The sequence below is a fragment of the Paramisgurnus dabryanus genome, chromosome 18 (genome assembly GCF_030506205.2).
Source record: "Paramisgurnus dabryanus chromosome 18, PD_genome_1.1, whole genome shotgun sequence".
NCBI lineage: Eukaryota > Metazoa > Chordata > Actinopteri > Cypriniformes > Cobitidae > Paramisgurnus > Paramisgurnus dabryanus.
The window spans coordinates 18,816,514-18,843,630 of NC_133354.1; the positions used below are offsets into that span (position 1 = coordinate 18,816,514).

A 27,117-nucleotide genomic window follows, 5' to 3' on the forward strand; every position below is an offset into this window, starting at 1 on the left:
CCTCTGAGGTACTAACTCTTTAAAGGTGTAAGTTTTGAAGGGGTACCACCATAGTGACAGCAATTTTTTAAAATCAGAAACCTCCAGAAGTCAAAATTTTTCTATATTAATTATATGGCACATCTTAAAAATCATTATCTTAAATTTACACTGTTAAAATTGTTTGTACAGTATTAGGCTGGCAGCTTTTTCCCAGTAACTTACTGTAGATTTAATTTTATGTTATTTACTGGCAACAGTTAATATAGTTTATAGTCTTTTTTCCAGACTGATCTCACGGAAAGTCGTGTCACGCAAAGTTTGATCGTGTCCCTGGCATAAAATTCAGCTTAATTCGTGCCTTAAGCACACTGTAAAAAATACTTTGCTGCCTTTTGATTTGTTGAATCAACTCAGATTTGCAAGTCATTTCAACTTACTATTATTTATCTCGACTAGAGATGAGTTGTTATAACTACAGGTGAGTTGTTATAACTTATAAAATATAGTTGAAAAAAGTCAACTTAATTTTATAAGTTGTGACAACTCATCTGTGTTGACATGACTTGTAAATCTGAGTTGATTCAACAAAAAATTTTAAGGCAACAAAGTATTTTTTACAGTGCACAAATGTCTTTTTTGTCTGTTGCATGACTTTCTTTTCATTTCATTTTATGTGTTGTTTTTCATAGTTTTTTCCTATTTTCTTATCATTGTCGCTTGGGGTTAGAATCACTTTCTGTTAATTTTTTTAAAATCCAAACCCCAACTGAATAGTTTTAAAAGCGGAATAAAACCATGTAGAAACCAATACATAAAAGTACACCCTAACCTCAAATCTAAACCCAAGCGACAATGATTTAAAAATAGGAAAAAAAGAAAACACAATACATAAAATGACACGAAAAAGAAAGTTGTGACACGGACACAAAAAACTAGAAATTTATGCGAAAAAGACATTCTCAAGACATGAAAAAGCTGAATTTTGTGCCATTGACATGAATAAATTAATAAAATATTTTGTGAATATAACACAACTTTCCGTGAGATCATTTTGCTTATTTCACAGAATAAAACAGTCTCATGCAAAGCATTCTGGGAAGCAAAAATCCTCATCAACTTTTTTCAATTTTGGCTCCCAGAATGTTTTGCATGATGCTATTATTTTATAGTTTTATTCTGTAAAGGTAAAGACGTGTTCATGTTTAATGTTCATTTAACTTTGAACAAACTGTTGCCAGAAAATAACATCAACTTGAATCTACAGTAAGTTACTGGCAAACAGCTGCATAACTACAAACATTTTTTACATTGCTGAATTCCTAGATTTACAATATGAACTCGATGTGACTTTCATACTTTGTATGTAGCGGTCAGTATTGTCTGCATGGGATATGCTTACACAAAATGAATCTCTTTCCAACATTCTTCGTGTCAGTGGAAAAGGCAAATCCTTTGGCATGTTGAAGCAGTTTCATCTTTAAATGTCTCTTAATGGAAAGAGACAGCTGTTAAATCTGACATCTTAACTGCACAGACAAGACAGACAACAGGTCAGATATGGGCACATGTGTCCAAATGATACCAAGAAAGATTTATTTTCTCATATGAACAGGTGTTTCATTTTATTTTTTACAATCTATGACAGTCGCGCGTGTCTCTCTTATTTTTTTTTAATCCTCTAGCATTTTTCAAGAATGGACATGGGGGGATTCCTTTTTTTTATTGCTGAATGTTAAAAAAATACACTTTCACTGACTTGAGGAATAAAGTCATCTGCTGCTTGTACCATGCACTCATCTAACCTTGACCACAAGGACATGCAGAGGTGAGGTGTTCAGACGTTTCAAGCGAGGGAAAAACAAAAGGGGTAGAAGTAACTGGGGGGTAGGACGTAACTGTCCATAGGCTGGGGTAGTGATATAACATTTAAACTAACTAGCACTGTCTTTTTGGCATTTGTCAAACATACAAACAAGACCCAAAATCTGAAAAATGTGTGCGTTTCGATAGGACGGGGGCATTGGGAGCAATTCTTTTCAAACTTCAAACAAAGCATCTTCATGTAAAAAATAAAACAATATATCATTCAGCTGTCATAACACAGCATTAACCACTTTCTAGTGTCTAACACATTATTGATTTTTCACCAAAATAATCACAACTTTTGATGGAAGTACATGAATTCCCACATATCTGTCTACATCTAAATCTCCGATATTTGGTGTAGTGCCTTACCCCAATGGACTTCACCTCTTTTAACCCGAATATTCTTTCCATCTTTCTAATAAGAAGGCAAAGTGTTGAGAACTATGGATGCTTAAAGACAGCTTATAATGACACACTTCATCTCATACTGCTTCTGTACGCCGCAGAAGCGTCTACTTCTAAACAGAGCAAAGTCAATGCAGCCGTTTGGTTTGGTTTAGACCCAGTGAGTGCTTCAAAATGAAGATGGAGGCATGGCTTTGTACTACAGTTGCATATGAAAACATGATATGATTTTAATGAGCATACATTAATAATAACCATAATAATAACATCGGCCTGCACTATTTGGTGCCTCATTGGCTGTGAATGTGAACATAATTATGAAATATATGGATTTTATGAAATAAATGGACCTAACACAGTTTTCACATTACATGCTGTTCTCATTTCAAAATAATGAAATTCAGTATAACGTAAGAAGAATAAAAAGTTTGCATATTTTGGCATTTTAATGACCCCTATTCATTTTCACAGCTATTTGTGGTGTTGTACAGACTGTGTTTGTGTTGTGTAAGTGTGTGTGTCCTGCACAAGAATTCAGTTTTAAGAGGCTGTTCACACAAGACAAATATAAGTGAATTTGAACGTTTATAGGTGCTTTTGCTCACATGCATGGATATTAAACTCAGTATGCTTGTCCGTAAGTAAATACACCCAAATTCATCTATTTAGTGCGTGTTGCGTCACAAACTTTTCGTTCTGTGACGTCTTCAAAATGTGTCGCTCTGTGTAAGGCATGCAAACTAATGCTGTATTCCATTCAACCTAATGATTTTTCAACTTCATATTTGGAAAAGTGGAATAAAACTCCACTTAAAGTCATACCTCCCACTTATACACACCTTCATTTAGGGTGTTTTCACATCTGTAGTTCTGTTCATTTGGTCCGGACCAAAAGCAAAAAATGATACATTGTATAGCTCTTTTAGCAGTTTTGGTTCCTTTTTACACCAAATTGATTGCTCTGGTCCGACACAGTTGAAACAAACCAAAATTCAGTCATGTGATAAGATCCACATCACTGAATGGGCACATGCTTTTGAACGTATTTATTAAACTACTTCTCGATTGGTCAGAATCAACGTGCGCAAAATTCCAACGGAACCCCGGAAGTAAACCAAAAGGAGGAAAATACAGCAGACACCGTGGACATACGACTGCGCGCTGTAATTTTGTCCGTGGTTGTTATACATAGTTTGTATACAGCAGGCTAGACAAACTGTTCATTTCCAGAATGAATCGCGGATGCGGCTTGAAAACAATGTTTTAATGCACTACAAACGGCGAAGACACCAAATTTCTGAGGCTCCGCTTGCACCTCCTCGCAACTCCAGGTATGTCCGCGATCTGTCTTGTGCTAATATTGGTAATAGAAACTGTTAACAAACACTTCCTCATCCGATAATGCACTGCACAGCTGATTACGGCAGCTGGTTTAGTCCAGGTCGGTTCAATCTCAGACCGTTTTCTCACCACAAACGAACCGCTCCAGAGTTCGTTTAAAAGCGTACCGAGACCACCTCTTCCAGGAGGTCTCGGTCCGCTTGTTTGGTCCGCACCAGAGTTTGATTGCTGCATTCTCACCTGCCCAAACGAACCGCACCAAGTAAGCAATCAAACTGTGGTACGATTCAGCTGAACTAAATGAGGCAGGTGTGAAAGCACCCTTAGATGCAGATGTATGAAGTCATACAATCCTGACAAAACCAAGAGTGGCATGGTTTCCATTGCAGATTTGCACAAAACTTTGCCATATTTTCGAGTTTACATTTACAGACGTTATGCGACTAAGTTGTACATTTTATTCTCGCGATAAGTCATGAAAAAATCATGGCGACGGATGTTGTTAAGTTTACGTATATAGCAGCCTCCACACTGGCCATTATTTTTATACATTGAAGAGGCGGGCATGTTATCCAAGCATAAATAGCAAGGAAAGTGTCTTATACTTGGAAGCAACCACGTATGAGGTGTTTCTGGGCGATTTTTCATCTTTAATCCTGGAGAACCCAGTAAAATCCAAATTTATTCTATTAAACAAATTTGACCCCGTGGGTTTTCCAGGGTTAAGAATGATCATGTGACTTTTACATGTCAAAATAATGCTTCCATTGCAATTTTGCAATATTGCCTAAAAATCCACCTTATGCAAGCTTAAAAACTTTTTTTGCGATATTGACGGGACATTTGCAATTTCAAATTGCGCAATTTGAAGGTAATGGAAATGCAGTGATAAACATTCAAAGTGCTTCAGTGGCAAAAGCTCCTATTTTACACAAAACTTTTTGCATGTTGTAAATTAACTTTTGTGTTGACTAAAACATCTTATGCAATTTGTTTTTTACTGACAATTTAACACATGCAAATGCAAATGAAATTAATATACCAGTTTTTGAATAAATAGCGAAAGACGCATCCTATGTGAACAGCCTCTTATTTTTCCCATCCTGGAGTACCAGGACCAAAGGGTGAACGGGCACACCCGTAAACTTGATGTCAGGCTCTTCTCAGTCCTGTGCTAGAGGAAGATGTGCAGTGGAGTGAAGTCCTGAGACGCTGTGAGACTTTCCGTCCCTCCTTCTCTCTCTCTCTCTCTTTCTCTCTACCTTCATTATGTCTATCTCTCTCTGCTGGCCACACTAACCGGATGGATGTGTTGATAATGAGGGAAGGTGGGTGTGAGAGACTATATGTTCTTTATTTCTTTGTTATCTGTCAAAAGCTATTAGTACTGACAGGCAAGTTCAACTTAACCAGCTGCTAGCCCGGCCCACGGCCCCCTCTCGTTTACCCACAACCCCCTTTGGAAAGAGAAGGCTCCCGTGTGACAAACCTTACCCTGTAGGGATGCAATGCAAATCAAGGCAGGGCAGCTGTAAAAACATCAGGTGCCCACATGCGCAAATCGAAACAACAGCAGCATATATATAAATATATATAACAGAACCACAGTCAGTCCTCGGCCTCTCGCTCGCTCTGCATAGAGGAGCAACACACACTGCAAAAATCTGTATTTCTGTCTTGTTTTCTTTTAATAACATCTTTTAAAAACATCATTAATGTACTTGAGAGGGTAAAGATAAGAAGACTTGACTCATGTTTAAAGCACTAAACAATGTTAGTTTGCATTTAAACAAGAACAATCTATTTGCAGACGACAATTAGTTGAAATTAAAACACACAATTTTTTCCTCTGAAGTACATTTATCTTGTTTTAAGGTTGAATTATATAAAAAACAAGACAAAAATAACCTGATGAATAAAATAATTTCTGCAGTGCACGTTTGGTCAAATGAAGCGCCTCGACGCTTCGCTCACACACGCAAATTAGTTTCACACCACTTTCGACACAGATGGACCCTCGATTGCATTTGTCATTGATTTCCTGTCGGCAAAGCAACATGACCATATAACATCTTCGTGGATCAAATTCATGTAAACATACACCTTATGTCAGAGTGGTTTATATTGCATGATGGTGGGGTATGGTAGGGGCAAAGGAGGGCAATGTCACAGTTCAGATGGGGGTCACCTCCCAAAAGAACACAACCTGGAAAGGAAATTAAGGGAAAAGGCCAAAAAGAGACAACGAAAAGAGTAAACGAGTATAAAAATGAGGCGTCCGTATAAGAAAGGCTACAAAAAACTCCACTGGCCCTCTGGAATCGGCATACAGCAAAAGGCACCACAATATTACTCTATTTTTTTAAGTTGTGAAAAAATTGGCACATCTTTTTTATGCTGTAAATCAAAATGTACATATAAATAGAGTTTTCCCTATAAAAAAAGTCTTTGCTGTTAACTAGTAGACAACTTTTGCTAAAATGAAAATAAATATTTCATTTGTTTAGAATATCTGTCAGTTATATAAAATAAAAATATTTCTTATAGGTGCATGTCTATAGTAGATTGACTTTGTGGATAGGTGGCGGTCTCTCTAGTGGGGTGCACTGTCCAGTTTGGAGCGCGAGTGTGTCAGTCTGGTCTGTGTGCTGGCACGAGGCCCATGCCGCCCGCTCTGGGCGTGAGAAGTCCGTGTGTCTGGTACGGGCCTGTAGATGGCGGAGGGCTCGGCGGCGTTCATGTTCTGCATACTGAGGAAGGGCGTGTTCTCTCCTTCCTCCCCCTCTGAGTCACTGTCTGACAGGCAGCTGCGTGAGCCCAGGTCCCGGGCTGGCTGGTAGTCACGCGGCGCCACGTGCCCGTTCAGTCTGGACCTGCGCCAGCGCCGACTGCTTCTCTTTGGTTGCTCCATTGAGGAGAGGTACTCCTGGGTGCTTTCGTACTCCTCCTCCTGTGCCAGCCGGTAGGGGCTGGAGGGCAGGCTGCCCGTGCTGTCTCGCAGGTAGCTGCCGCGCTGCTTTTGCCGGTAGGGCTCGTGGCCCCGGGCCTCGTGCAGCGGCACCTGGTAGCGGCGCAGCAGCGGCTGGTCCTCCTCTGGCGGGTAAGGAGCGTGAGCGGCGGGTGGCAGAGACATGGCGTGGCTGGCGTTGGGAGACGTGATCTGGAAGGTAGGCACCTGCGGGGGCAGTGAGTAATGGAAGTCCACTGGAGACAGGTGAGCAGGTGTGGTCAGGGCGGACACATACCTGTGGTGAGAGAGAGAGTGAGGCCGAGAGAGAGAGAGAGAGAGAGAGAGACAGAGAGAGAGCGAGAGAGAGAGAGAGCAGGACAGAAGAAAGTTGTGTGGAGAAAAAGAACATGAGTCAAATTTTTAGGTACTGTTAAAAGCACAGGGAACCGCAACCGAAAAAACGGCAGGTCTATTAATACACTGCAAAAAAATTATTTTCAGTAAAAAAATCTTAGTATTTTTGTTTTCAGTAAAAATATCTAAAAAGTCTTAAATTAAGATGTATTTTCTTGATAAGCAAAATGACCCAAGAAAATAAGTCTAGTTTTTAGACCAAAAATATCAAAGTTAAGTGATTTTGTGCATAAAACAAGCAAAATAAAGAATTGTTCTTGAATTTAGTGTTTAAGAAAAATATTCAAGATTTTTTTTGCTTACCCCATTGACAGATTATGTTGCTTGTTTTATGCACAAAATCACTTAAATTTGATATGTTTGGTCTAAAAACTAGACTTATTTTTTGGGGTCGTTTTGCTCATCAAGAAAAAGCATCTTAATTTAAGAATTTTTAGATATTTTACTGAAAACAAGACAAAAATACTGAGTAAGAAAATCATTTTTTTGTGTTAATAGAAAAGTTCACCCAAAAGTCTCTCATTATTTACCCTCATGCCATTCCAGATGGATATGACTCCTCTTCTTCAATTGAACACAAATAATAAATTTTATAATAAATAATTTAATATTTAAGGAGTTCAGTTGCAAAAAGCTCTAAGTACGTCTGACATGTTTTCTTGTAAATTAGCATTTTTGATCAGGCTCTTATGTTTAGGTTCAGTTATTTCACTTTAACGGGAATAAAAAAGTTATTTGTCAGTAACTGAAATGCCTTATTTTCACAAATAAAACAATGTGACTGTCTTTCACTTCAAAACCCTCTAAGTGCATGCAAGCTTTTTTGGGAAAAAACTCAACTTCTAAAAAAATCTTCTTCTTCTTTTGACAAGACACAGTAAACAGTTGCACAGTCACTAAAGATGCAATTACAAACCCTGCAAATGATAAAAGTCAAAGTGTAAAAAAACCAACCACACATATTAGGGGGTGCTGTGATTCATCTCACTGCCACATTCGGGTTGTATTCAGGTCCAAGTACTCCAACAAGCGAGATTTAATGTAGTCCACTGTTTTTTTGTGCACTGTCGTTTATCCAATCTACAAATTCGATTGATATCTGATCATATTTGGCACGTATGAAGGGCAAAAACGTCATTGCTATAGAAACCAATGCTGTGCCATAAAAAAGCTATGCCAAAAAAAAAGCGCCACAGGATATAGACATATTGGACCTGAACAGTTGTGATGCAAAGTGTGGACATTCAGTCATTAAAATTGGATATGCACAAAAATCGGATTTAAACTGACAATATATATATAAACATAGTCTTAGAGGACTTTGCTGAAAATCTATGTGGCGTTTAGCCAACAAAGCGGCATTTTTGAATGGCCTGTGGCTGTGATTAATCGGTTTGAAGCGTAGGTATTTGATGAACATATAATATGTGCCACGAACATTCGGTTAATATCATTGTCATTTTTGACCGAGGTCTCTTTTCCTGGCTTTTTCATCTGAGGTCCACATTTCTATATATATGGAAGAACATCCATCATCCATTAAGTAATCCACATGACTCCAGTAGATTAATATACATACAGTATTGCAACTGAAGCGAAACAACGTGCTGCGAGAGGAAATTATTAATATTATGAGCTTTTTTTAGATCGATACATTAGAAACCATGGAAACATAGAAGCTGTGTCCCAATTCGAAGCCTGCAACCTTCTAAGACCGATTGCGTCACAGCAGCACGACTTAAGGCTAGTAAGGCCGTCCCAGTTCGAAGGATGATTAAAATGAAGCCCCAAAACGCGTCCTTATTTCTCTGCGCTGTTAAGAAAAGAACAAATGGATCCTTAACAGCCTGGGCTATCTCAAGATTCATTTCGCACCTGTAACGGCTGGATATTTTCAAATAAACAAAAACCTTTATTAAATAAAAGAGTGTATTTAGCAAAAACAAGTTTCTTGTCACTGTTTTAGTATTATAAGTAATGTTTTTCTATGGTTGATTAAGTTTGGTATTACCCAGCGTCGTGTCATATTTTCTAAAATAAAATGTAGATTTTTCTGGTTCCATATTTATTTTAAAAATTCAGAAATGTCTCCGCTGTGTTTTGTTTACAGGTGCGGTGGGCGCATGCAGCAGATGGCACAAATTATGGGTCCTCCGAAGGCTAGACCGTCTCATTTCAGTTCTCTTTGTGGACTTTAGAGGCTGCCACCTTCAAAGACTGAGTTCTCGGCTTTTAAGGTCGTGTCCTTAAAATGTCAGATTTGTACGGTAAGTTAAAATATGGTGGCACATCAATAATGTCCAATAACGTCATTGGTTCTCACGTGTTTAGTGTCATTTGCATGTTCCATCATGAGACACGCAAGATCCAATGAGATTCAATGTTATTGACGTGCCGACATATTTAAAGTTACCACACCTTTTAATAAACACTTTGTGTAAAGAAAAGATGTCATATATATCTGGGATAGCACGATGGTGTGTAAATATGAGAGATTTTTTTATATTTGCCTGTACTATTTTCCTTTAATGTATGTTATTTAGATCTGTTCTGTTAGGTCCCATATAAACAGTATTGTTGCACCATAATGCAAAAATATTATTTTGAAATGTGCATCTTTTTTACAGCCCTACACTGCAAAAAAGATGTTCTTTCTTACTTAGTATTTTTGTCTTGTTTTTATTACAAATATCTAAAAATTCTTAAATTAAGTTGCATTTTCTTGATGAGCAAAATGAGAAAATAAGTCTAGTTTATCACAAAAAAATATCAAATTAAGTTAAATTGATGCTTTAAACAAGCAAAAAACTATTTTTTTAATTAAGTGTTTAAGAAAAAATATTTTTTTCTTACCCCATTGGCAGATTTTTTTAATGCACACATTCACTTAAAATATTTTTTTTGTCTAAAAGCTAGACTTATTTTATTAGGTTATTTTGGTGATTTAAAAAATGCATCTTTATTTAAGAAATTTTAATTTTTAAAGAAGACAAAAATACTAAGTAAGAAATTAAAGCCTGCAGAAAAATCACATGGAACACTGTGTAACATTTTTTTACTTGGCCTAAGAGTATAGTGTTCCTGTCTAACAGTTTGAATAACTGAAACCCACCATGCAATGACACTTGAATAATGATAGTGTGTACATTAAGACACGGCAGCTGAAAGTTCAATAGCAAATGAGAGTAGTAGTAAATGCTAAAGAAACAAATGAGGGCCATGTCAAACCTCCCGGTACGCAACCAGATGGATGACTGTGCTTGCCTGACAATTTCCCTTCTAACATGCAGTTGTTTCACTGGAGTCAAAATGAACGTATGACCCAATAGTAAAGTCCGATTCCAAACTGTGGTACGTGAATTAACGCTGTCTCTTCTGTCACAGATGTAAGGGAAGATAGCAGTGCACACCAGCAGCTAAGTCGGTTTAAGAGAAGGAGGGAAGGTGGAAAGAGAGAAAGTGCAGAGCAAAACACGAGAGACCCGTGTTCACCCCTGAGATAACGTGTTGTTCGGCTGTTGTTGACTTAATGAACTCCGCACGGTATAAATCCTTCTGCTTTGGCCCTCGCATGGCGGTGTGGGCGTTTTGCAGGCGAGAGATAACTGTAAATACAGCTGGCCGTGGGCTAGATCCTCACTGCCTCGATACAAAAACATCGTATCTGAAATGTTGCATGACCCCGACTCCCTCTTTGACGGTCTCTCAGCCAGTCCAGAACATCTGCACAATCTGCATACTGTATTTTTATGTTAGATATATTTTCCTCAACCACCTCCAGCGAGCAGCGTCCACCTGGACGATGGACGAAGAGCAGGCAGAACGCCCACCACACAACAGTTACCAATGGAATCTTAAAATCATTTTTATGCATTTGGCAGACGCTTTTATCCAGCGTGCATTATAAAGCATGCATTTTATCAGTATGTGTGTTCCCTGGGATCAAACCCATGACTTTTGTGTTAAGCTACAGAAATTGCAGATTTGTATATCCATTGTGACCGTCTCCCATACAAATTTGCTATTGAATCTTTCACGCCACCCTTGCCGGTCTCCACGGGTAACGGAGGCCGCACGCTAAAACCCAGATACGTCTTACTGCACACACTAAAATGGTTCTCAGCGCCATGGCTGCGGATAGGGGGCGCTCCTGCGCACCTGTCACTATGCGGAGAGTCCCCAAGTGAGTCGAAAGAGTCGCCATACTGCAGGGGCTGCCGGTGGGGCTCAGTAAAGCCACAGTGTGCGGCACGCCTGGCCCGCGCCTCCATGCACGCAGGACTGTTGCATTTACTGGTCCCCACTGAGGACGACATCATGCCCGAAGGACAGTCGGAGAGGACGCTGTCTGTTCGCTCCAGACTCCACGTTCTCCCCTCTTGTCTGAGAAAGAAGGATAGAAAGCAGGACAGAAAGAAGGCACAACTCTTAACCCAGTGGTTCTCAAAGTGTGTTTTTTTTTAATCGTTACCACTGAATCATCAATGTGTCAATGCAGAGTTTGAGGGAATACAACAGTTGGATTTCTAGCGTAATGCTATTGTTTTCAATATGTTTAACAACAAGAAAACAAGACAAAAGAAGAAAACATGCATGTTGTACGTTTTATATACAGAACTCCTTTAAAACAAAAATGGATGAATGTATTGAACAAAATCTGTTAAATAAATAAATGTAAAATATTTTAAAGGCTGTTATTCAACATAATTAATTGCCAACATCTGGCAAAAAATACTTGGCAACAACACTAACAGATGATGAGATTATGGCATGGCACTTTTTTCGTTTTGGAGGGGCGTGATGGAAAAAGAATGATCTGAACCACTGGCTTAACTCGTGTGTGTGCGAGAAGCAGTTTGAGTGACAGGCATGAAGCAGGAGGTCTGCGAGTGATCACGATGAATAACCCTCGGGTTTCTGTTCGATCAATCACACCTGTGGCGTCTCCATTCTAAACGGGGTGAAATATGGCCGAGTGACTCAAATTCCATGTCGAGTTGCGTGGAAATGGAAAGAATGCTGAATGGGATGTAAAAAGACGCATGAAGATGGAGGCAATCGGAGCGTGACCCCGATTCTTGATGAGTAAAAGACAAAACGGGGAGTTCAGACACAGATCAGCTATGATAGGGCAGGCAGGGAAGTGGAGTACCTGTGAGTGGAGGAATGGGCCCGGGTGGAGGAGTTGTGAGATCTGGAAGACTGCCGGCTGCCGGGAAAAGGTGCCTCTGGTCCGTGTCTAATGACTCTTTCGGTTGCCGGAACATTTTTGGAAATATACTGCAATTATGAATGAATGACATTTTAGCATTTGGTAAATTTTCATCCAAAGCGACTTACAGTGCATTCAATATATACATTTCTTTATCAATATGTCACCCAGTCTATGAAAACCCAGCTAAAGTAATTTTTGTGATTAAAATCATCTCACATAATGTAAAGAACATATAACCTTGATATCTTTAATATTTACGGAATAAAGATTAAAATCAATGATTGAAACCCAACTTTGATGCTCCTAATCTCATTATTAGATCAAAAGACCTGAATTACACAGGCAGGGTCACATAGATGTGTTAACAGAGAATTAAACACACAACATTTGCGCAATACTCGTATTGAAGAGTAACGTACATCTACCATGGGTATCTCCTCAGGACCAGGACCTGGGTGGTTGGGTCCGTTGGCCAGGTTACGGTTGGGGTGATCCACATACATGTTCTGCCTCATGTGATTGTGCATCTTCTTCCTCTGTTTCCTGGGAGGGAGGCTACAGTGAGGCAGTGTCACTTTCTCAGACAACGGTCTAGACTCACATTCAACATGTTTCGTAGCAAAATGTAATATGTGTGACACTTACTCCATACAATATGTGCTGCTATTGAATTTAAAGGTGCTATTGGTATTTTTTTTTACATATTTTAATTATTATTAACATGTACAGTTTGGAGTTCTACTGTAAAAAAATTACCAATTTGTAGGTGTATTTGTCACTAGTGCTTAATGTACACTATCAGAAAAAAGGTACAAAGTTGTCACTGGGACGGTACTTTTTAAAAAGGTCCTAATAAATCCCGATTTATAGTTGTGCGTAAGTTCAATGCCGTAGCTACAGCGTAGGCTATCCGCAGCCTGTGCGTAGCTCTGCGTAGCCTGACGTGCACCTTGCAAAATTTTTAACAGCGCGTCAGTTCTACGCGGACCGCAAGCGCTGTGATTGATTGGTCCTCCAGAACCCCTCCCGTCAGGTAAAAAAACTGCGTCATAGGTATTTCCGTTTGCGACGGTGAAAACAAAGATGAGCCAAGTTGAGGAGAAATTTAACTCAAATTGCAACAAAAGTCACTGTTTATTTACTTCCATCATTGCTGGTCTTCTCAAATCATACACAACAGGTTGCTGTTTCTTCTTTGTTTGTGGGTTAACTTGCCAAGCTGCTTCTTCTCTGATGGTCGCGCTGCTACTGTGGTTACATGCGTGGATACTGACTACCGGCGGTTTGCGGGTGTGTTTGCACGTCGACGCGGACAACGACGCAAAAGTATAAATGAAAACCGACGCGGAACCTACGCCATCGCGGCTACGCTGTAGGACCTACGCACGACTATAACGAGCCCTTATGTACACTGTTAAAAAGTTGGTTCAGCTTAAAAAGTGAGTAACTTGGCTGCCTTAAAATTTTTAGTTAATTCAACTTCAAAATATTAGTTGACACAATTTAGTTAACTTATATATTTAATTTGAATTAACTCAAAGCAACCAGGTAACATTCTTTTTTAAGTTGAACTAGGGTGCTGATTTCAGCGGGATTTCATGACGATAGTTGGCGATGATTATTATTATTATTATTATTATAATCATAGTTTCACATTAACATGCAAATTGTGTGCTTTTCTTTGCATGAGAGGGTTTGTGGGCTTCACTTTGCGCGAGAGAGCTTGTACTGCGCACGGATCCTTCTCGTACACACCTGGACTTACAGTGCACGTCTTGGATTCTTGTTTGGACCTGAATGCACACGAATTGGACTCAATCTAGCACCTGAACTTGTAATACACATAACTCGGACTCTTACTTACACATGGGCTTGTAATACGCATGGCTCTGACATTTCCTTGCACTAGAGAGGTTGTTAGCACACAGAGGGTAAAACCAGCGAGTGTGTTGACACGCAGGAATTTAAATGACGCGCTTGGATTAATGGCATCAGTGTTAAGAAGGTTGCGGGAATGACTGTGATGCCCTTGCTTCTTTTTTGTCCACCAATCAAGTGTCGTAAATTAGTCAAAAATTATGCATTATAGGCGTGTTGTTATATTTGCGCTGCCTACTGCTGTGACATCATAAGTGAAAGCCTTGTTGTATATTCCCATACATTCATTTATTTCTCAGTCCGCCACAAATTAAAATTGGCCACCACAAATAGATGTTTGCACATCAGGTTTATCACTACCTCTGTCTCACATGACAGTTTCTGTACAAACACCTGTGGCGTCAGTCAACGAGCTCCGCTGAGCCTCATTTAAGTTGCATTTAGGCAGATGTGCACGTAGTGAATGTGCCGCCACAAACTGCAAGTCTGGAAAAAGTTTGGGAACTTACAGCAAAGCACAGATGACAACAGGTTTACTCGATACAGCGCAAGCTAGTAGCGACGCTGGTAGTGATGATTCTCTCAGACCAATCAGTGATCTAGTGTTTTCGTGTCACGTTTTGGTATCAGCTCGGGTTGCTTGGAACCCACGACCGAGGTGGTACTTAAAAAAAGTATCGGGTACTATGTTCTGCACCCAGTGGAAAAGCTCCCAAAAGTAAGCTGACCCAAACCAAACCGTGGGGTACTATGCAATGGAAAAGCGCCATAAGGTACCACTGTGTACCTTTACGTTACCAATATGCACCTTTTAGGTACAAAAGTGTACTTTTTCAAAAGGATCCACCCCAGTGACATCTTTTGTACCTTCTTTTCTGAGCGTGTATAATAAATAGACACTTCACTGTACAATGCACATATACAATGGACATTTAATGTACATATTACAAATGGCACTGTTAGTGCTACCACCTTTCTTATCCTATTTCCTTTTCCTCTTTTACTTATTTTTTAAATAGATATCCTACATTTTTACCAAGCCCATAATCTTATTTCCATATTTAAAAGATTTAATTCTGAATACAACAATAATGACTTGTTAAGCATTAGAGATGAAAAGAATGCTTTTTAAAATGCTGGGTTATAATCAAAAATATAGAATAAAGAATTGAAATGATAATATGCATTGCTTTTTACTCACTTGGTTTTGCAGTAGGCCACCACACAGACAATGCCCACCACCAAAAGAGCCACACATATGCCGGTGATTGTCAGGACTCTCTTCTGATAGAGCTCCTCTGCCTCTACAGAGTCCCACACACGCAACACAACCACAGAAGAACCATCAGTATCTCTTCCATCTAAAACTGGTACTAAAACCTTCCCGTAAACAGTTCCCACCGCTGCGGTCCTCCTCTGTGTCTAGCGGTCAAATCTGAGATCTACAGAGAGATTATCTACGACTCTAAGGAACGTGTTTTTGTATAAAGCGTAACCCAGAACCCACAGCGGATCTGAGGGATACGTACTGTATGGATGTAAGAATTAAATCATAAGATGGAAACTGAGTTCAGGACCAACTCAGCAGTGGAAATTGCTTGCACAAGGCATAATTTGTATCATAATCATGGATGTGTAGCTCAGTGATCTCCCAACAGGCCCTGATGAAAGGAGTCTGTGATTCCATGGATGGCTTCCTCCACTGGAGGGCATTGTAATTCAGCTCAATTTACAAGCTCAACTCCAATCCCAAGGGTTTCAATATACCACCGAAATGTTTTATCTGTATTTTTGACTTCCAGAAAAAAACATCTAAACATCCTTAAAACAAGATAAGTTCACTTGGAAAGCAAAAATGCATTCATGTAATGTGCAAGTTAAGTTTTAGTGAATTTATCTTAATCATTACATAGTTTGTAAGCATTAATCTCACTAAATGTTGTTAAATTTATGTGTAAAAATGTAACCTAAGGCTGCCAATTAGTCGTGACTAATCGTTAGCAAAATAAAAGTTTTTGTTTACATAATATATGTGGGTGCACTGTGCATAATATAATTAAAAAAGATATATATAAAAAAATATTTGCATGTGTATATACATTTTTATTTAAATATATAACTTATTTTATATATAAATATTTATTAATTATATAAATCTTTTTTTCTTAAAATGATACATGCATGTGTATGTATTTATGTATACACATATTTGTTATGCATAGTACACCCACATATAAAACTTTTATTCTGCAAACGATTAATCACGACTAAACATTAAGCAGGCCTACATGCTAATAAAACCAAAAATGTTACTCCCTGAAAAAAGTCTGATAATATCACAATTTTATCTCTGACAAATAAAAAAATCATCTTGTTTATGGGGAGTTTAAATATATTACTGGAGAACATCAAAACATTCTCAAGATAAAATATTGAGTCATATCTTTAATAGCAATTTAGATTTGTCAAAGAGCCGATCACATGGAGGCACAAGTACTATCAAGAGGGCCTTGTCAAATAGTTTCATGTATCCATAATCAATCAAAGCATGGATGTTTAGCAAGCTTTAAAACATGCCAAATGCTGGGACATTTTTCAGATATCAAACCACAAACAATGTCCAGCCTTTTGTCTTTCCCTTGGAAATGGGGCTTGGATTCGTCTCACAGACTTTTCAAAAGGAACAGAACTGTGGAGGGGTTTATTAGGGGGAATATTTCATAATCAATAAAGAAATAATCCAGCTGTCGTTTGCTTTGAATTAAAGTGCAATCATTCGAGAATGGTAAGTAATGGTAAGCAATGGTAAGTATGTGCTTTAAGCTCGACTCTTAAGAAGCTGGGATCTTAGTTTACATGTACCGTAAAACGGATCATTTTCAAGGGAAAACAGGGGCTGTTTTTATAAGCAAAGAACAGACGACTGGGAGAGGTCATGTAAACAACCTAATTATGCTTCTAATGCAGTTTGGCATGCTAGGGCACTAAGATTCAGATTTGTAAGCCCGGCAGAATCAAAAACAGAAAACAAAAGGGAAACTTTTTGAACGGTTATAAAATACAGCTGCAGAATTGCCATTGGTGCAGAAGAGGAACGGCAAACTAGCGTGCAAGGATAAATGGGAAAAAAAGACCGAAAATAATTGAGCAAAGACAACAGGAAAAGCTCAGGAAAATGAGAGAGAGCAGATGGAAACAGAGACGAGAAAAGTACAAGACAGGGGAGGAAATCCAACTGTTTTGTTTAAGAATGGCATGAGACGTCTTATCTGCAGCACTCATCCATGTTGCATTGAAATTACTTTGAGCTGTCAATCGAAATCCACAAAATCTTTAAAACATTACGTCATTCTAATTTAAGCACTAACTGGCGTGGTCAGATTTATGTAGGGGCATAAAAAATACAGATGCTCAATCCCTGCCTTACATTTCACCGTCTTGTTTTCCAGTAAAATTCTTTAAACAAGCATTAATCAAAAATAATGGGAATAATGGGTTTGATTCTCTGGGAAATGTATTTGCTTTAAATAAAAGTGTCTGCCAAATCCATAAATGTATCATTTTGGGATGTTTGCAATTGAAACAATATGTTATACATACTGTAGGTTTTATGGGAAAACAAGAACGGCAGCACAAAGAGTTTAAGTGCGTGCATGATCTTGACACTACGTAAGCCAAGGCTTAACAGGTGTAACATAATTCGATGTTAACAGTACTTCAGTGTACATAAATTCACTTACGCTACTTGTTATGTTTAGCGTAAATAAATAACAGTGTTGGTGCGTAAAACTGACGGAGGTTTCCAAGAACCTCCCCCGCAAAATGAGTACATTTAGACATTTAGGCCACATTAAAAGAAAACCTGTGTACATACTTATGCTCACAACAAAACCTGAATCATTTCTTTATCTCTTTATGTTCTCGTAACAAACTCAAGAAATATGTGTTTGTCAGGAGTCCTACTTGAGACCTAACAAACAAACTGCGTAAACCGTTAAAGGAACAGTTCACCTAAAAATCACATCATTTACTCATGCTGTTTCTTATTTTGTAAACACAAACTAAGATATTTTGATAAATGATTCGTGCTTACCATCATTTATCAAATTATCTTAGTTTGTGTTTAACAAAATAAAAAAACTCATACGGTTTCAGAACAACATGAGGATAAACGATAACAGAATGATAATTTCTCTAAGACATTAAACTACATCTCTGGTAGCGTTTCTAATGCCTTGCAAAAATTTATGGCTGGTTTTAAAGCGCTAAAACGGCGAGCCATTACCAACTTCTAAAAGTTTTTCTTTTCTGAACAGATAAGGGCTGCAAATAATGATTCTCATGCCGACTCATGAAAAGAGGGACTACGTAGATAGCAATGGCTGACTGACAGATTTATTTGTTAATCAATTTGCTCATTTGCTTTAGAGTCCGTAAGAAAGAGGCTATGGAGGTGTGTCAAATGGAATGAAATCTATACAGTTCAATCTGGAAATCGGAATGAAGTATTGGTCCATACCCATAAATTCAATCCCAAGAGACTCTGCCAGTGCAAAGAGTTGATAATTGAGGAGCAAAAACAAAGAGAGAGAGGGAGAACAAGGAAGAACAAGGTTTAAGAGAGAGACATCCCACCGTACACAGGAACACATATGGGCATTATGAAAGTGATTGTGACACATCAAGCAAATACTGAGAGATAATGTGTTCAGATAAGAAGTGTTCACAGTGAAAAGTTAGTTCATGCAAGTTGGGTTATGGGTTTCTATAACACGAGTCTGAATTAATAGGTAAGTGTATTATTGAGTAATAAAATATAATTAAACTAGTATATTATTTGGTATTTATTGCATGAATTAGGACCTAAGTTTTTAAGACGAGCAGCTAGGTTAGTAAATTTGTAGTTTTAATGTCACTGTAAGCTAATTCAGACGGCGCAATGTTAGACACAATGTAGTGGTTATTTAATACTTTATTTTTGTTATTTACAATAATATCGTTTTTTACAAACAAGACAGTTTCACTAAAAAGCAGATGTGGAAGGATGCAAGTAAATTGTTATACATTTGTTACAGTAAATACGAATATCTTTGACGGGTCTTACCTGTGGGGTACAGAGACAGTTGATATTATTCATAACATACTATGAATGGTGCATTTTTGTGTTTATGTTAATTGTTAATCACAAGATGCTAAGTACACTTTGGGATGTTTGTATATTAGTAAAACATGCCGTCATATGCAACAAATATTAGGCCTATATGGATCACACAATTGAGCCATGCCCGAAAACCGCTATAGGCCAATCGTGGCTTCGCAACCGTAACTTGGCATGGGAGGTCCGTTAAGCTTTCGAGCGAGGGAAACAAGCGTTATGCATTTGGATGTATAAATCTGATACCCAGTATCCTAAACGTTTGGATGATGTTGTGGAATTTTTTCCCTTTTCGAAACCTAAAACCCAAGAAATGCCGGACGTGGATCAAGCAGTGTGGAAAACTTAATTCACAACTAAATGTCGACAGGATTAACAAAAACATCTACGTTAATGTTAGCTAGCTAGCTAACTCAGCACATCATTGCATGAAAATAATGACAGTTGTTTGTATTTTAACATAAAATAAAATGATTAAAGGCAAGACGAAGGCTGACTGACATAGTTTAAAAAATAATTTAGCATTTTGTTAATGGACGGCCTACCCCTGAGTCCCCCAATCCGATCGCGGTTCTCCCGGGGTTAGCTCTATAAGCCGGACAATGTTATCATTGCAAAGTGGTTAGGCTGATGTCTTGTGTTTATTCCACGGTTTGATTTATAATCATTAGATTATTTTTACAAATTTCACTTACCCTGCTGTGCATGAGCAAAGCTGTTTCAATTTGTGTGTTTCCCATTTAAATAGTCAGCGTATGAGGCGGCTGCTGCTTGCGCTGGGACCTATAGGCTTTAGCTTCAATTTTGATTAAATTATTTTCGAATCGGTTGCATATTATGTTATGGATAGATATATATCCCTCAAATGCATAATTCAGTCCCATTCGTCTTGCTCTCTCAGATATTTCCCCAAAAGTTTGCCAACAATTACTTAAGAATGTGTGACATCAGTGCATGCATACTGTATTAAACCTGCCAGGTGTGAAAGCTTGACAGGCGTAGCAACAGTAACTAAGGAGGGCGGGGTTTAGCGAAGGGTCAATTGGGTGCACCTGTCATTTGAGTGACATGAATCGTACAGGATGCAGCTGTAATTTTTGAGCTCTGCATATTAAAATTGGAAATGTGTCTAATATGGCTTGGATCAGGATAATAGGATTATTTCTATTAAGATAAGCATGGAGTTCTTCTCTATGGACAGCTCACGTGCCTAATATTAGCTATAGGAAATCCCAGACTGTTGCCATGACAACACACTTTCACTGACTGTGCTTGATATAGATAGTGGATATGTACTTTTTTAAGAGCAATACTTTTTACTTTATTTAATGTCCAAAATTGGCAAACATGATGATCCCCTTGCAAGTGATTTATTTTTATGCTTAAAGACAAATGTTACTGTTATTTTTGTGGTTTGGTGTTAACTATAATAGAAAGGATATGAAAAAATATTGGTTTTAGATGATGGTTTTGGATCTGAATATGTAAAATGCACCAAGATTGCATGTTGGGATATAAAGATAGTCCTTCCACGTTGAAGTGACATTCTGTCAGACATACCCCATGTTTGAGATTGACATTCGCATGCGACACCAAAATGGTAGACAATTTGTTTTCAGCTTGCATCTACACGTACCTATTGTACCCATTTAAGATTACTGTTATTTACACTTCCACGGGTCTAAATGCTTCAGTACCCGCACTGTTTCAACATCCAATGTTTGTTGAAAGACATCCATTTTCAGACCTCCCAACCTGAACAGCGCCACAAAGTACGAAGAGGAAACCTGACTGTTGACAGTAGAAAGCTAACAATTCATACAACTTTGCATGCAAAGACTTGATAAGCTATACACGACTCCAGGGCAATAAATCATAACGTAACAAAACATGGGTTAAAGCCCACGCGTCATATTAACAAATAATTTTTCTTGTGTTGCACCACTTTGAGTGCTCGTAAATTATTCCCACTTTTATATCGTATGAAATCGAACTGTGTAAGCTTCTCATATTTTTGGTAAAAGAGTGTTGGTAAAATGTAAACAGTGGCAACGTAGCAACGCTCTTGTGAGCACAAAGGCCTGATTATAAACACAAAGCGGACACAGGTAAGAGCCAATAGCTCACAGGCACGAACTGTCAGGTACAGCCATAGTTTCCTCCCACTAATCTGTGTGTTATTCTGCAGTTGATGGACATGTGTGGTGCAGACGGCGTTGTGTAGCCTTATACGGTTAAAATGTGTCACCTCGGGAAGTAAAGCTGTTTCATTTCATCTCATTATTCAAAGGGGATTTTTTTTTAACTTTGAGTTGTGCGCGAGGGTAACAATGGGATTACATCTCATATGTTTGAGTTTTACTTTGCACGCATTTGTGGACCTACAGACGGGTATATTGCATGCAAATTACTACTGAGAAAGATTGATTATTTAAAATCTCTTTGTACCGTGAAAGTTTGACGTAAATACTCAGACTAATTATGAAATTGCAGAGCTCGATAATAACATAATTTGTTTACGGTACAATAGCAGATTAGATTTGTACCTAGGTCAGAATGCCGTTTATGCAATTTCAATAAATAATCTGTAATTTAGCTCAAATGTGATCTAATTATTATAACCTATAAATGCAACTGATATTTACAATGACTTTGCTAACAATGCAGTATTTGTTTATAATTACTGTACACAGAGATGCTTGTGAAACTTAACTTTTTGCTCCTTCACAATTATGTGCGTCTCTTAATCAAAATTATTATTTCTTAATGTTGTGCATTGGTTGGACGCTCCATGGCGTGTATTTATGGTTAGTAATATTTAAGTTTAATATGTTAATCTGTTATGTAGGATATTTATTAGGAGTTTCTTTCACTGCGTACCTTAAATATTATAATTACTTTAAATTATTGATTCGGTTTAATAAACTACATGCAATCATATCTGAAAACATGCATCACTACAATCACTGGGTGCTTGTAATGTAAAATGAACTATGACAGTGCAATGGGGTGAATGTCACAAACTGAATTAATTTGTTAGAACAGAAAGCGACTCATCAAACCATTACAGAATAACATTCCATAAAATTACAGAATATCTCCAAAAACAGCATGCAAAACAGACAGACAGACAGACAGAAATGGACATACGGTAGAAACTGGCCATAACGTAGGTTTGACAGCGATCACCAGTAAAGTCATTTGGACACCTGATGGAAAGAAACAAAACCATAGAGAGAGAGAGATAGATAGAGTAGAGACAAGCAGAAAGGAGAAATGCAAAGAGAGAGAGAGAGAGGGAGAGAGAGAGGCAGAGAAAAAGAAAGCAGAGAAATGAAATTAGATCCTTAGCACAATAATGGACAGCTGAAGCAGAGGGTCCACTGGAGCACCACTGTGTCTGATTCAGGACAGACAAGCCGGCGGATCTCGGGGGCAGAGAAAGGTAAAGGCAGAGACGACAGTGGTAACCCAGTGACGACCAGGTCTCTGTTTGCGGCTGTGCATCTTAAGTCAACATACTTTCATTACGACTGATTAACCGCAGGGGCCCTGTCTGCGTGCACCGCGGGCCGAAGTATCCGTCTGGACATCTGGGAAAGGAGGAGAGGTTGAAAAGGTGACACACACAGACATCATAGACAGACAATATAATGCACAATAAGTTTGGATACACACACTGCAACACAACAAAGCCAACGAAAATCCAATGTGAACCGCCCATCATTTGTTTAATAGGCACACAGTAAAAACAAAATGACTTGCTTTCATGTAGAAAAATAAATGAAGAACCTCGAAACAAGATGAATATACACGAGAAGCAAGGCGATAAAACTTTTCATAAAAGTTCATTTAGATGAACATTTACATTTTGCTCAATCATTTGCTCTTCCTCATGTAATTTCATGTGGACATGAAAAAAAAATGATGTTTTTCCATAAAATAAAAGTGAATGGGGACTGAAGTTCTCAGTTCCTCTCTTTGCCAAATATATTTTGTTTTCCCCAGATGATAGAAAGTCCAATATGGAATAACAGGAAGATGAGCACATGGTTTTCCTTGGAGTACATTTTTTACATTTAGTGAGTTTAATGCTTTTAAGGTCCAGATATCTTTAACAATTTTGCTTCTAAAGTGCCTTTTCATCTATTGTTTTACACTTTTTAAAAGTAAAGGTGCTTAAATGGTTCACAGCGATGCCATAGAAGAATCATTTTGGTTCTTCAAAAAAGTTCCTCTATCTATGGCGTCGTGAAGCATCTTTATATTTAAAGGGGCCATGGCATGAAAATCTGTCTTTTTCCATGTTTAATTGGGTTCCCAGTGTTTCCATCAACCTAGAAAATGTGAAAAAGATCAACCCAGTAACTCAGTTTTGGTTAACCATTCTCTGCAAGCACGTGAAAAATTAGGTCATTGAAATGTGTCTCTCCTTATGATGTCATAAGGAGATCTTATTATAATAATACTGCCCCTTAATCTGCACTATCCAACCACAGCACTGCCATTTTGTGTAGAAAAAAAGAAAGAGAAAATAATTCACAGCACATTTGAGTTTCAGTTGCAACAAACCACCATCATTGCAATCAGTTTTTGAATTTCATCAGCTCATTTGCATTTTAAAGGACACACCCAAAACGCCACAATTTGGCTCACACTTACAAAGTGTCAACTTTAACATGTTTTAATAAATTATCTATATGATATTGTAAGCTAAAACTTCCTATGTGTACTCTGGGGACACCAAAGATTTATTTGACATCTTAAAGGAATAGTCAATTTTCTTAAAAGAAAAATCCAGATAATTTACTCACCACCATGTCATCCAAAATGTTGATGTCTTTCGTTGTTCAGTCGAGAAGAAATTATGTTTTTTGAGGATTTTTCTCATTTTAATGGACTTTAATAGAGCCCAACACTTAATACTTAACTCAACACTTAACAGTTTTTTCAACAGGTTTAAAGGACAATAAACGATCCCAAACGAGGCATAAGGGTCTTATCTAGCAAAACCATTGTCATTTTTGATAAGAAAAAAGCACTTTTAAACCACAACTTCTCGTCTAGGTCCAGTCCTGTGATGAGCCACACGACCCCACGCAATACGTCATGACGTCAAGAGGTCACAGAGGACGAACGCGAAACTACGCCCCAGTGTTTACAAGTGTGGAGAAAGAGGACCGTTCCGACGTGGTTGTATTTGGAATAATAATGTCTTTGTGTCAGTTTATTGTTTAAAATGGTCCGCAAATGTGCGTTTCATATGTAACACGTGACCTCTCTACGTAACTACGCATTTACGTGAGGTCACGCTGCGCATCACAGGACCGGACCTAGACGAGGAGTTGTGGTTTAAAAGTGCATGTTTTTTTTCAAATGACAAACGTATTGCTAGATAAGACCCTTATGCCTCGTATGGGATCGTTTATAGTCCTTTGAAACTCCGTTGAAAAAAACTGTTAAGTGTTGAGTTAAGTATTAAGTGTTGGGCTCTATTAAAGTCCATTAAAATGAGAAAAATCCTTAAAAAAACATAATTTCTTCTCGACTGAACAAAGAAAGACATCAACATTTTGAATGAGATGGTGGTGAGTAAATTATCTGGATTTTTCTTTTAAGAAAATGGACTATTCCTTTAAAAAAGTCTTGTGACATGGCCCCTTTAAATGTATGGATATTCACATATATTGCTTTCTATGCAGTACAGTATAAGATGCAGAGTGAATAATACGACCCAAATTACTTGCTAAAGTTGTGTCTGAGCCAATAGGCACCAGTCTCTGATACGGTCGTCTGAATATGACACGGGCTGTCACTCACGGATTTGATTGGCCAATTATGCTCATTCATGTTATTCCAGTAAACAAATTATCTCTCATCACTGCGTAATGGCTGTTACGGGGCTAATGTTTTCACACTGCTAATTCCTCTCTAACTGCTCTAGTCAACTATGACTGATGAATGGCCACCTTCAATTTTGTAGGACAAACACGAAGCATAAATGTTTTTTTCCTTTCTTCAGTCTGACCGACAGGCAAGAGAGAACGTCGACTTAGCAGACACGCATGCTTATGAGCCCAGTAAAAGTAAAAAAAAACACTTATGTTAGCTTTTGAAGTAGGGTGCGAGGTATTACCCGTGACATAATACGTTCGGCACGCACACGAAGCCTTTGGTGAGTTTATAGAGTGTAAAATGAGTCAAGGTTGAGGCCGTAACCTCTTCCCGGGCCGCTACAGAGCCATGTCAGTGCCTGGCACGCTGAAATTTAACATATATCAGAGGCTACCCTGGGAATTACAGAGAGGAAGGTGGTAGAGCACTTTGTCATAAACATTAGCTGACTATACCCACACGGATTTAGTCCTAAGGGGAATGTAGGAGGGAGCGAAGGTTAAGGTTTAGGAGAGGTAGCGTTACCCCTGAACTAGAGTACAGACGTGCTTTAGGTAACAAGTACGCCGCTTTCAGAGGTCATGGAAACAATGTTACTCTGCTGTAGAGAGGCAGACTAAAGTGTGTGCACATGCACGCGTGTATGAAAACTACTCGACATTCCTTCATTTGTTGCCTTTCTTCAAATAAAGAACAGACACTCACCATTACCTCTGTCTGCATTCAGTGTTTTCATAAAGCGTACAGTTTCAGACTTGTCCTTGAGTCTTTACCTTGAGCACATGCAGTAATGTGGACAGTTTGGATGATGTTTCTTACACTCTAAAAAATACTTGGTTATTTTCAATCCAGCATTAGGTCAAAAAGGGACAAGCTCGGCCGTTGGGTTAAATTAACACAGACAGATGTTTATATTTGACCCAATTATGGGTTAAAATAACCCAACATAGGTCAAATTACAACCTAAGGGGTTGGGCTCATCCCATTTTTACCAAACGTAAAAATAACCCAGCATTTTTAAAATGTATGATAAAGTGATCTTGAAATCAGTTGGTTAATTTTTAAAGTAAGGTTGTATAGGGGTCAATGACGTGACATTAATTATTTTGTGTCCGTATGGTTCAATTAAATGTAAAAGGATTACATTTTCTAAATAAATTTGCAGATTATTTGCAAACATTCTCTTTTTTGAGGACCAAGTCTAAAATGTCGAAGTTTTGAAAGAGTATTTGGGGGATTATTGCAAAAATGTCAGTTGGTGTAATTAGTATTTTTATTATTATATATTCATAAAAAAATGTGGAATAAAATATAATAATCTAGTTTAGTGTAATATGATTTTTTTACATACATTTTTACATCATTTGTCAAAGGTTATTTAGAAAACAGAGCTGTTTTCAATACAAATATGACAAAAAACGGATTAAACATTATTATTTACATTTATAAATAACTAATAAAATGATATTTTAAAAATATTTTTTGATTATAAGACTTACATGCAATCTTACAAAGGCTTAAAAAAAATGTAAAAAAAGCATTCTCATTCTTTGGCGCAATTGGCGGTTACACCATTTGACATTTTCAGGTCCATTCAGTCTTAACTTTCATAAAAATGGTGCAAATGTAATTTTTATTGCATACACATTAACATAAATACACTATGTGCATTGAAATAAACCTGATGCATACTTTTAAATCAAGTTTTTTAAAAAGATTTTTGAATTTCTTATCTTACCAAACCGTTTTTGTCACTGACCCATATTGCATTAGCCAGGGCTTGACATTTAGCATGGTCATGTGATTTGTCCTTTGGACAAGAAAATTTGTCATTCACTTGTCCAAGTAAAAAAGTTACTTGAAAAAAATGATTTTAGCCATGTCAATGGGGTTACACCTACAGTATTGGAACAAAGGCTATTTCAAATAAAAATAGGTATATTTATTATATTTTTTATTATTTTGCATTGACATTTCAGTTTTTGGTGGTCAGTTTAGATTTTGTGTGGTCGGGCA

At 37.9% G+C, this 27,117-nt stretch overlaps 1 protein-coding gene across 8 annotated transcripts in view; it reads right to left on the minus strand.

The window, feature by feature from the left end:
- Positions 1–2,460: 2,460 nt before the first annotated feature.
- The window catches only part of nrg2a (neuregulin 2a), a 96,688-nt gene continuing 72,031 nt past the window's right edge, over positions 2,461–27,117 (minus strand). For 2 of the 8 annotated variants that reach the window (XM_065287142.2, XM_065287150.2), the window contains exons 5-11: positions 22,357–22,415; positions 18,571–18,594; positions 15,253–15,355; positions 12,593–12,728; positions 12,111–12,238; positions 11,117–11,341; positions 2,461–6,839 (exon numbers count right to left, since the gene is read on the minus strand). In XM_065287142.2, the coding sequence (XP_065143214.1) occupies positions 6,188–6,839; positions 11,117–11,341; positions 12,111–12,238; positions 12,593–12,728; positions 15,253–15,355; positions 18,571–18,594; positions 22,357–22,415 (1,327 nt within the window). In that variant the 3' untranslated portion in view covers positions 2,461–6,187. Of the gene's footprint in view, positions 6,840–11,116; positions 11,342–12,110; positions 12,239–12,592; positions 12,729–15,252; positions 15,356–18,570; positions 18,595–22,356; positions 22,416–22,728; positions 22,800–27,117 lie in introns of all 8 variants that reach the window. The other 6 variants (XM_065287145.2, XM_065287143.2, XM_065287146.2 and 3 more) reach the window with 6 other exon arrangements.